This window comes from Trachurus japonicus, chromosome 13 (genome assembly GCF_045865225.1).
Source record: "Trachurus japonicus isolate A0001 chromosome 13, Traja_1.0".
Lineage (NCBI taxonomy): Eukaryota > Metazoa > Chordata > Actinopteri > Carangiformes > Carangidae > Trachurus > Trachurus japonicus.
Window position 1 is genome coordinate 38093008 of NC_140919.1, and position 12225 is coordinate 38105232.

General features: G+C 42.1%; 1 protein-coding gene across 1 annotated transcript; it reads left to right on the top strand.

Annotated features, from left to right (window-relative positions):
- The first annotated feature begins 1426 nt into the window (after positions 1 to 1426).
- Positions 1427 to 12194, top strand: rab4b (RAB4B, member RAS oncogene family). Its single transcript, XM_085796437.1, has 8 exons — positions 1427 to 1616; positions 5567 to 5647; positions 6962 to 7076; positions 7313 to 7375; positions 8039 to 8193; positions 8315 to 8410; positions 8549 to 8725; positions 8813 to 12194. The coding sequence occupies exons 1-7, from the start codon at positions 1601 to 1603 to the stop codon at positions 8662 to 8664; spliced, it is 642 nt and encodes a 213-aa protein (XP_085652563.1). The 5' UTR covers positions 1427 to 1600; the 3' UTR covers positions 8665 to 8725; positions 8813 to 12194.
- Positions 12195 to 12225: the final 31 nt, after the last annotated feature.

Here is a 12225-nt window from a genome sequence, read left to right on the forward strand (position 1 = left end):
AACAAAGAGACAATAAGACACCCACAAAGGTAAGCACCTAACGGAAGAGCTTTTCTTTCTGCCCGCTGCACACCTTTGAGGCCAGCATTTCTTGTAGCCCACCTTAGGAAAACATCCGTGCCCCCACACGACGTTGAGCCTTGTGTTTCCTTCTGTCTTTAATCTTAGTGAAAAGAGCTTTTAACAAGGCCGGGGAGGATGAGGGGATCTGCCAAAGCAGAACAAAGGCAGGGAGGAACTTGGAGAGATAGTAGCTGAGTGGAAGGCTCTGTAATTTATCACCTGTTGCCCTTGGGCGGTCCTGCACTCCACGCCCTGGGCTCTGTGCGAGTGTGTGTGTGTGCCTGTATGTGTATGAAAGTATGGAAAGGTGATGAATGAATAAGCAAAGAACAAGAAAACAGACATTCCTCTGAAACCTCAAAAGACGTCGCTTATAGCAATTATTTCTCGGGGAAAGTAGTGCTCTGCTTGCAAAAATACCACATTTATGCATAACTCCCTTTACCACAGATTTTGATACTACATATTTATGTAGGCCTACTGGTTGTTTTATTTTTCTTTCAGAGAACCTTGAGTTTGTATAAGCACTATATAGCCTAACTTTCCACACCACATTTAAAATGCAGTAGGCCTAGTGCAACTTTACAATTTTTTTTCAAATGTCCTAAAATTATGAGATTGCAATTTGTCACATCATTTGAGGCTTACCAGGTTTGACTACACTTATGCAGTCTCTTAAAAGTTCACTCCTTAAATCCCTTTATCTTTGCCTGCCACCTTCTGGCTTGGTTTTGCAATTACATAATACACAATTACAAATACAAAACAGTATATGTTTAATTTTTTTTAGACTATAACTGAAACATTTTGATTCTGATCGGCCTGGACGACCACTGCCCTTTTCTCAATACAAGCTGCTTTGTTTTTGAGTGAGATATGGGAAAAGGTATACTGTGCTGCCTTCGCGGTCTTAAAGTTAAAATTTTGCTTTCATGAACATCCAGGACTTGTCACGAATATGAATAAAAAACCGACAAAATAAAATTTAAACTACAACAATTAACGTTTACATGTTTTATTTTACTTGGAAAAGAACGGAAACACATTTTAACGAGGTAGAAAACCAAGTGTGAATTAAATTATAACTTTGCCAATCTGATCGAATTCTCTATGCAACAATAATAATACAAGTGTTGATGTATTCGACATACACCAAATATAATAACTGTGCATGCCAAAACCTGAACTAAATATAATATAATACATCCATGGCCAAAACTCATCAAATGTCTGATTTTATAAATAAACCGCAAATGTATTTTAGTCCAATTTTTGATGTTTGACGTGTGAAGCCCCGACATGACCAACAACACCTGAACGCCACGGTTGACGACGTATGACGTAGCACGCAGTCGCTATATTTGGTCGTGTTCGGAGCGGAGCAAAGGAAGCTAGGAAGGGATCAAGGAAACCTCTAGCATCGTAGATAAACAACACCCAGAGGAGGTGTGAACCCAGCGAGCACAGCGGCTGTCACAGTGCCGAGACAACAGTCAAAAAAAGGCCCGATTGAGTCCTTCACACAGCGAGGGTCAACATGTCCGAGACATACGGTATGTTGTTCCGGGGCGGCAGATTGTAATTTCATGCTTCCGAGCCGCTGCGATGAGAGACTCTTAGCAACGGTGCTAGTTAGCTGTGGCTACATGGTTAGCTTAGGCTAGCTGCTGGCTAACCTGCCACCTCATCATGTCCGCGGCTTTGTTAGTAATAATAACAAACGATTTCTGTTTGCATTTCATTCAAAGAAGAAGATATGGTTAAAGTGGCCTCTGTGTATAAACTGACATCCCTGTCGCAAGTCGGTGGAGCATGTCGCTTCCTTAAACGGCCGCTAACATGAGCAAACAGATGGTGATACATTACCAGATAAAAGTTGGTCAAACTTCAGACACAAAGCTACAGTGACACGGTGACACATGAGGGGTGTGTTGTCAGACTGTATGGTAGCCCGAGTTGGTTTAGATCGAAGTAGACTCGGTGACCTTGCAAGCTGAGAGAGTGTTTGCTTTTCTTCCCAGGTGTTGTGTATTTATAGTTGATAGGTAGCTGTAGCTACAGCAGGGCCCGTTTGAGGAAGTCGGAGAGCTGAGGTTGATCATCCCTGACTTACCTACAGAGCAGCAGCTGTTACGTATGCAGTGGTGTCTACCACTTTGGTTCACATCCTGTTATCAGAGTAACTTCACTTCTCTCTTTACCTCCACTTCACGAGCCAGTGCTGTGGTTACTGACATGATGGCTGACAGCCAGAACTACTGACAGAAATTCATTTTCTCCACATTAAAGTTGTCTCTGCCTGATAGTATTAAGGGATGAGGTATACGGGTATACCAGAAGAGCAGCGTTTATGTGTCTTTTGTGACCTTAATACTGTTGAAGAGGAGTTACATTTTTAGTTTCATTGTCCTTTGTATGATGAACTGAGACGGTCCTTGTTTGAGAAAACCCAGATGAAGAATCCAGACTTATTTTGGATGTGTTGTTTTTTTATGGAGGAAGTCTTAAGTCCTGGCTAGATTCATTGATAACGCCTGGATACTGAGACAGAAAGTATTATATCCCACATAAAACCATAAACTACTGTTTATTGTTTTGTATAGCTTGTCTGTTTTTTGTTTTGTGTTTCCTTGACACACTAGCTGTTCTTGAATGTACTGTATGTACTAAATGCTTAGTGTCTTTACTGTCTTATAAGCCCATGTGGGCTGGGCACAAAAATGTGCATGACACTTAAATGAACAACCAAATCAATCAAAATTATTGATAATATAATTGACCAGACAACATGGACATAAATGTTTTCTTGTTTTTTTTTAATGCACACCATCGTCATGCTGGTTTGCTCCACCGCACACTCTCTTCATATCTTTTCCACTTGTTCCCTTTCTCCATCATTCCCTGTTTGAGACTTCATCTCAGTGGGCAGTATTCATGTTAAAGTGCCTGTGCTAATGGTAGCTATAATAGCCTTTTATTGATTTCCATGTCAGTCTCCTGTGCTCTTGTGTCTCTGCAGAGGAAGAAGTGGAACTGGTTAAAAGTATATGAATGCCAGTGCAGCAAGAAATATTAGCTTATTCTCAAATGACAGGATTTACAACTTTTTCTTTGTGCAAAATGATGGTAAACTAATTACACCTATCATCATCGTCATCATCATCATCATTGTGGACTGTCATTAGCCGTTTTTCACAATTTGCAGACAAAATATTGACTTGGTTGATTGAGATATATTCAATATAAATAATAGTTTATTGCAACCTCAAAGAATATAATAAGTACATGTCCAAGTTAAAAAGATCCCAGAGTGAAATTAATTACATTTTTCAGTAACATGGTCCTTATTCAGTATGACACTCCTTCATTAGATTATCCTGTCTTGTAGTTGTGTATTCAAACCATGAGGCATTCAGGATTAGCCTAAACCCTTACACTGATACAGCTTTGAAAAAATCAAAAAATCACGTCCACTCATGAAAAAAAAGTCACATGTCACGAGTTTTTCTGTTATTGTTGTATTGTTTATTATATAAATGTCAGAGCTTGTGAAAAGAGTCCATCAAAAGTTTGTCTTCAGTTCCCCTGATTGTTTGACAGATTGTCCAAAATCCCCAAATGTCCCATGTATTATGCTGTCAAAGAGAAAACACAGATAATGTTAGTGTTTGCTAAATACAGAGCTTAATTGATTACTCAGTTATTAAAATAGCTGACAATTCAATTTCTTTTTTTTTTCCTTTTACAGCCGTATTGCTGTGCATCGATTTTTAGCCATGGGTCCATACGATATTTCATATCAGTTTACAATGACAACAAGTGAAACTGAATCTCATATCTTAAGTTTCCATATTTTCCCTCTGCTTTGCGCTGTATCCTTTGAGCAGACAGATGCATATTCAGTAAGGAAACATCCCTTGTAACTTCAAGTGTAATCACCCTTTGTAGTTTGTCAGCAGATCAGAGGACACACCAGACATAGCCCTTGGGTAGATCTGGGCCTGAGTGCGTTAAGTGTTGTCACAGCGCAAGTGAATGCAAATAACAGCGCTGGTCCGTTCCCACAGGGGTTATTTAATATTGATGTGAAAGAATACAATAGGCTGAAAGGCTGCCGTCGAGAGGGCAGCGCTGTATCCCTCGCTCCTCATTGCTCTGACATATTGACAGCCTGATTGTTGTATGCAGATCTCGCATGGGAATATGCGATGTCTGGGAAGACACTGAAAAGCTGAGGCAAGCTTTTAAAACAGAGCTGTGTGTTCGCCTTTGAGTCTGTCAGTGCTGCTGTCACGGCCACTGACAGCGTGTGGTGGAGATGTAACGCTGACGGCCGCCGCAGAAAGAAACTGCAAGTGCTTGTAGGCACCTTGACTTTGCCATAGCTGCTCTGTTGCCATGAACCTGACCTCCAGCCGGTGACACTTGAGAAAACGCCCGCCCTCAACAAACAAAGCTGTGTGTGTGTGTCTGATGAAGCGCTGGCATAATTACGGTAAATGTCAAACAGAAACTAGAGATCAATCTCACCTGCCTCTTGTTTTTTCTAAACTGCCGTGCCTGTTGACCTTGTGTGGAGCTGAATATTCACCCAGGTGGTAATCTCCACAGCAGTCACTAATCATTTGCCAGGCCAGCACTTCTTGCCTCGCAGAGCCAACCGCTTAAGCTTAAACCCAAAATTGCACGACTGCTTTCAAATTCCAACTGAAGCGGGCTCTCAGGAGGAAAGGTGTAAGACTGCAAACATCATTTTTGCTCTCGCAGTTTTGGGAACGCGCCATAACTCAAGGATTTCCTGTCATTCTTCTGCTAACCTCTCTATGCATTAGTCAGAGCCACAGACTCACTCACTACTCAGAAACACATGCGACACACTTTCCGTACCCTCAGTCATCATCACTTGTTTTCTATCATGGATCTAATCTGGGCTGCAGTGTCAGGCTACGTATTCAAATGCCCTCCTTTGCTATCGTTGGTCACAGCACACAAAGGATGTCTTTTTCTGGCCTTTGCATGTCAGGGGCCAAAAGTCATTTTTTTTGTTCATATGCGTAGGTTGTGTTGGACTCTCCAGAGCACGGCCCCACTCTCCACAACAACAACATCTGTACAACCAGCTGGCTGTGGCCATCCAATCCCCACACCAGTCCGTTACCCCTTAAACCACGTTTAATAATTCCAAAGCTCTGGCTTTGCTCCGATGACACGTGTTATCGAGCGTCGTCGCTTCTTCAAGGCCTTCAGACGCAGTCATTTTCCATCCACAAACAAGCATATTAAATTACAACTACAAGTAGCATGTTGTACTAATTACATGCAAGGCGTTGCGATTAGGAGGCTAATTCAAGGTTGCCGAGCAGTGTGCGAGTAGTAGCTCAATAGGATTAAGAGGAAATCTCAGGATTGTCTCTGAGGATGGGAGTGCAAAGAGCAGCAGGCTCAGATTCTCTCCTGACGTGGGTGTTGCATTGATCTCTGCCTCCTCTTGCTCTGCTTTCAGACTTCCTGTTTAAGTTCCTGGTGATTGGCAGCGCGGGGACGGGGAAATCCTGCCTCCTGCACCAGTTCATTGAGAACAAGTGTAAGTTTTCTCCTGGTTAAAGCTCATTAGTCGCACCACGAATACGTGAATTCCCGGGTGAGTTTGTAATTACAATGTCACATGCACACACGGAAAAGGACTAGCTCAGGAAACTTTACAGCACTAATTATAAGTCTCACACATCAAATAAACCCTCTCACTCTCCTGTGAGGTTACACTGAATCCCTCCACAGGTTCCTCTGAGGAAGTTATTCATTTACTTCTCATGTGGAATCAAACTAAAGAGAGAGAATAAGTTGTGTCCGTCTGGATTCCTGACATTCTCCATAGATAATTATCAAGCCAGCGACATACTGTATAACACAAGACACCACAGTTGTCTGGCTTCCTGAACTAACAGGGTATAAAAATAAGATACTAATGCTGCATATTCCAGATGTCTACTAAATGTAACAACTCTGAAGAATCAATGCTTCATCTTAGCTTTAGATATCCTTACATGACAGACTAGTTATAGTAAATTTACAGTTTAATGAAATCCTTGTGGCTTACACCTTTTTAAGAGTGTCAACACAAGCTTCACATTAGACCTTGTTACAAGGCTGTCGTATGGGGATACTCAGGTGGCCCTGAGAGCTCAAGGCACTGCATTTTAAAAGAACACATTCAAAGATGTAAATGTGCTACAAATTCATAAAACAGCTTCATCAGTTCTGTGTGCACTAAGGCAGGTCACTTAAAGAACTACTGTAAATATTAATAGCTTATAAGTAAGGGAGCTCTGACAGTGGCATATCAGCTTAACATAAAACTAGCTCTTTTATGTGCATGTAGTCTCTGTAATAGAATTGATCAATGTGATGTTTGCTTTGCACTGTCAGAAAGCCCACACTTTTGCTTTGGGAGCAATATTAAAAACAAACTTGCACACACCTACTCACACTCGAGCACATGCTTGTATTAATTTGATTAAAGGCGTGTTTGGTCCCTGTGCTGTCAGCGGAGAGTGATGGAAGGCAGGTTGTTGACAGTGTTAATCTCATCGAGGCTCCCTCTACTCCCTAATGTGGATACGATCTTTGAAGATAACATCTTAAGTCTTTAAACCAACTCAACAAACCAACATATTATAGATTCAAAGTAAAGATTCTGGGAGCAGAGTTCGACCGTCTCCTTTATGGGCAGAGCACACACCTGTTGGTTAAACAGAAAGGCATCTCTTGAAACACCACAGCATTTTGCAAGGGGAAAGAAACCACAATTGCAACAAGAGACGTGCAGAAGTTGGTAGTTCTGCTGTATTGTTAGCTCACATTTCTCTTTTTTTATTTTACTCTCGCTTCTCCATGACAGTCAAACAGGACTCTAACCACACCATTGGCGTGGAGTTTGGTTCCAGAGTGGTCAACGTTGGAGGAAAGACGGTCAAACTGCAGATCTGGGACACAGCTGGACAGGAGCGATTCCGGTAACGGGTCTTACAACATTTCATGCTAAGAGTTTGGCAAAGTCTTGATAAATAAAACAAGGATAACATGAATTAGTCAGCCTACATGCTGTCTTCAGGGAACATCCAGTTACTTACAGTTGCATGTGGAGATGCTGAATTAGGTGCCTGTCTGACTGATGATAATAGTTTGTCATTCACCTTTCCAAGCCAAAACTCACCTGCTAATTATTTCATTCATTTTTTTTTCTCCACAGTTCAGTTACACGCAGCTACTACAGAGGAGCAGCCGGAGCGCTCCTCGTCTATGATATTACCAGGTAAAACAATCCCTACACTTACAGCCCCTCAAGGCCTTCTGCAAATTCTTCCTTTTGTGTAATAGAATTACCACTTACAAATAATTGCTTTGTCCATATCGTTGTAGACACATGCACATTTCAGTGCCAGACAGTACAGGGTTAGTATCTTCTAGGCATGGCTTCTTTTTTAAAATGGCAAAATAATAATTAAACTACCAGTATTTAACTAAACTAACAACATGCAACATTGTAGCTGCAGGATCAGAGAGAGTGGTGAGAGAAAACTGCAGAGGGAGAGAGCACAAGGAAGAGGAAACGGAGACATGTCTCACTTCTCACGGGTGAAAAAGGTTAGCAGGAAGATGGACAGGAGAGTAGCAGAGAGGAGAGTGGACGCGGTGCAGAGTGCAGCTGGGCAGCTCAGTCTCACCAGTGTGCACCAGGAGTTGTGTCATTCTTTGGCTGTTTGTGAAAGCAGCTGTTAAACATCTCTCTCTGCTAACCCACACCCTCTGGTTCTCCATGGCGACTAGTGGCGTCAACACAGAGAAGCCTCCGTGAAAGTTGTGTGACTCTTATTTTGTCAGGCCAACTGGTTGCTCATAAATTGTCTCCTTTACCAGCAACAGTAGAGTGTCCATCATGTCTAAATATGTTTCTCTATCCTGTCTTGTCTCACAGCAGAGAGACGTATAATGCTCTGACCAACTGGCTGACAGATGCACGAACGCTTGCGAGCCCCAACATCGTTATCATCCTGTGTGGCAATAAGAAAGACCTAGACGCAGACAGAGAGGTAACCTTCCTAGAGGCCTCACGCTTCGCTCAGGAAAATGGTAACTGAAGTTAAATCTTGTTCAATCTGAATGATTTTGTCTGCTTTTTTTTTTTCCATTGACGATATGCTTCTTGATCCTGTCTTCTCTCTTTCGTTGTTTCTTATGTTTGTCTATAAAGAGCTGATGTTTCTAGAGACCAGCGCTCTGACAGGAGAGAATGTGGAGGAGGGTTTTCTGAAGTGCGCTCGCACCATCCTCAACAAGATAGATTCAGGTACGCTTTGTTTCTTTGCAAAGCAGGTTGAGCGTTTGTGTGAGAGCTACACTACTTCTTATTATCTCTGTGAACCTGTTTTTAGTCTGAGTCTGTATGTGTCCCGTTTCTGACGCTTCATCGCGGTTCATTCCAAAGGTGAGTTAGACCCAGAGAGGATGGGTTCAGGTATCCAGTATGGAGACGCTTCGTTGAGACAGCTGCGACAGCCGCGAGGCCCCACCACACAGAATAAACAGCAGTGTAATTGCTAGGGATCAGGACCCCACCCTCACCTCAGTCCACAGGCCCACACAGACAGGACGCCCCCTACAGGTCAGTGGAGTTTCCTTGATTTTTTTTCTACTGACCATGTCCTGTCAGCGATCAGCCTCTCATCCTGTTCTTCTTCTCACATCTCAGCTCCAGGTGTTTTTTGGTGTGTGGGACCCTTCTCTCTGCAGTCTCACACACCTCGGATCACCTGGACGAGTGGTCACGGAGATCACTGCAACCCCATGACCCCCGACCTCCGGTAAAAGTCTCGACTTCAGCTTTGCACCTGCATCTGGACAGGAACCAAACCCCCCTCAGTGTGAACGCACTGCGATCATAACGAAGAAACATCAGTTTGTTACCAGACAAGTGACGGGTTGTGTGTATGGGCTGCCCTACTGTTGTTTTATCTCTGTGCTTTTTTTCATTCTGGTTTTAGTAGAACCTACATGCTTTCCGCGTTTGCACGTCATCATTTGTAAATTATTATTGACAACCTGTTTCGCGCATATCCCTCGTTCAGACCATCTGGATGGGATTCATGATTAGTTTGGCCAGCGTTTTAGAGGTGCCCTCTCGCTTTTTATCATCCACCGTTTGAGTTAACCGTAAGAATTCAGCCTATCGTTGATAGTGATAAACAAAATGTGACCTCTTACAAGTAATATGAAGTCAACTTGCACAGAGTTTTAGTTACAACTATTGTATAGGAATTTAAACCAGATGCTATTCAAATCGTCACAAAGGTGTCTACAGTAGTTAATCATGAAAGTTTCTCCTCGACTGAAGCAGCTCCTCAGACGATTTAACTGTATTTCTGATTTTTTGTCAGACAACCCCACTCCTGTGTTACAGCGGGTCTTTTAAATTTTTGGTTTGCCTTAAAATGCACTGTCATGATGTAGAGTATTGGCCTTAGTAATATACTTGATATTGTGGATCTACAGTATATGATTCCCAGCCATTATGTCTCCAAACTGTCTAAGGGAATGATCCAGTCACTCCACTCTACATCCACACAGAGAAGCCTGCGGGTCAAGTTGAAAGCACAAAAAAGAAAAAATGTTGCTCTTTTATTTTATTCCAAAAGCTCCAAAGTCTGTAGATTTGTATTATCTGATTCACACCGATGTCCAAATCCCCATGTCTCTGCTCCTATCCCAGTGAAATATTAAGAGAGAATCAACAATCTTTGCAAAGATAATGTTTTTGACTCCTCCTGCTGGGTTTCTTTTCTCCATGACCTCCCTTTGATTCATGCTGCTCTACATGCACATACTGCATAAGGGACGTCACAGGAAACCACAGTTGGTTTTGCCTCAGTGCCATGTTTGGGAAAGTTTTCATGCCGCCCACCCAGTTCCCTCGTAGAGACTCGACACTGTTTAATCATGCAAGTCTGTGTCTTGATAAAAGTCGGGATTCTGTTTTTAACCTTCCACTTGTGTTTTGTGGAGGACAGACATGGCTCCACTCTGCTCTGCTGCGAAATGTCTCTGAGCTCGTCGGGGCGGTGCAGATGTTGTCCTTAGAGCAAACCCTGTGTTGCCCCGGAGAGAAATTGGGGTGGGGGTGGGGGGGGAATTTCCACTGAAACATGGTTTCCTCTCTTCACGTAACACTTGACAGTATGGCTTGTGGTGCTGCCGGAGGAGAATGAGGTTGCAAGTTACCAACCCAAACTCTCCCGGCCTACTTGTTGAGTCAAAGGCACTGCGTCAGTCGGAACCACTGAGAGAGCAGGTCGCACCGACCCAGCCAAGAGGAGATCAAAACAAACTGCCTGCAAACTCATTTCTCATGTCTTCTCCTCAAACGCTAGCATATGGTCTCCCAGACAAACCATATGTGCTTAAGCTCCAGTGAGCCAGCACACTCGAGGGAGAGACATGGTGAGTTGTGCAAACATGAGATAGTATAGGATATCACGAGACAGATGGTCAACAAAAAAAAAAAATGTTTTCAGAAAATATTGGCATTGTGTGATAGTTTGTCTCCTTCTGCAAGTGCACTTTTACTTTTGAATTTTCATTTTGGTTTTGTTTATATGCTGTAACTATAGAATTGTACATTTTATTTTACTTGAACTATATACTGTAATAAAGATTTTAATTGTAGATGTTTTAATTTCTTACTAAATAACAACTGAGATTTCTTAATTTGAGCCCCTCCCCCCCTCGGTTTCTGCTGTCACGAGGTGAGAGTGTTGTCTGAGGGTTTTTTGTTTGTTCACTGCTGACGTGGAGGTGACATGAGGATGTTGACTTCCTGGACAGTGGGAGGTTATCAGCATTAACTCTGATCACTCACGGTCACTAGCTCTGCCATCAGCTGTACTGGGTAATCAGGTCAAGCCTGTTTGAACTTGCATTCATTTGTATGTATTTATTGTACAGTTCATAATAAGCACTCACCAGAACAGCCATATATATGGTAATGGATTGTTTTTTTTTTTCTCTCTTGTTCCAGTTTGAATTCAATCATGATGAATGCGGTCCAGCTCAGTTGTTGTTTAGTATCTGTTATATAATCAATCTTAATACTACTGTACATCTCAAGTAACCTATGCTGTAAATAAGATTTGTCTATTGTCTATTGAGGGTGAGTGTCGCTCATTGATTGTAATGATTATGCAATTCCCAGTAAACTGCTTGTTTTTTCAGTTAATAACTTTCACTTTTCTTCTGGACGTTCATGTTTATATCCGTTTCCCGTCTCTGTAGATTTCTGCATCCCATCCTGAACATTGGTAAATGGCAGGTACTTGCTCGCCCATGTGCACAAATGCGAGCAACAACTGATTACACATCGGGACATGCTGTGTTAACAGACCCTTGAATTGACTGAATATAAGTACATGCAGTTCTTTGCCTGGTCGTCTATTCTGCAGTCAAATGGTTTCTCTCGAAGGCAGTCAGGGTGAGATTAGGATATCAGAGGGCTCCTATGATGAAGAGTAAATGCCCTCCTTGTCCAATTGTCTGGATTTATGTCCCTGGGTCGATGGAGTAACATCTAGAGTGGTTTTATGTAGCTGGAGTGGATATATTGACTGATTTATCGATTCCAGACAGGCTGTCAGGATGACCTCATAACCAAATAGCGTAATTTATTGTGGAAGTGCTGATGTTTTACCACTAGATGGTGCTAAAATATTGGACAGAAATCTCCACCTTGTGAATGTAAATGGTGAGGTTCAAATGTTTTCCTAGACTCTTGTTAAAAGCTATTTGTCAGACTAACATGTTAGAGAGTTAGAAAGGTATCAATATAAATAAGACCCCATGTATATTTACAATGTAATAACAATATGTGGGGTTAACTCTGTCCAGATCTAATCTTCAGAGAATTCGTGGATTAATCAGAAATGGCTGATGTTAATGTATCACTTCATCTGTTTATTTACATATAATGGGACATATTGATGTGGGTAGTTCAACTGCAGACAGTAACATACACACGTCTTCCAACAACAAACTCATACAAGTGGCGAAGGGAAGCAGTACATATTTCACTATTGCCTAATAATCATTTTAAAAAAAGAAAAATACAAACAATCA

Excerpts from the sequence above, each read along its gene's own strand:
- rab4b (XM_085796437.1), top strand. Across the intron at positions 7,077-7,312 it reads GCTGGACAGGAGCGATTCCG|TTCAGTTACACGCAGCTACT; the intron begins GTAACGGGTCTT and ends TTTTCTCCACAG. Across the intron at positions 7,376-8,038 it reads CTCGTCTATGATATTACCAG|CAGAGAGACGTATAATGCTC; the intron begins GTAAAACAATCC and ends CTTGTCTCACAG.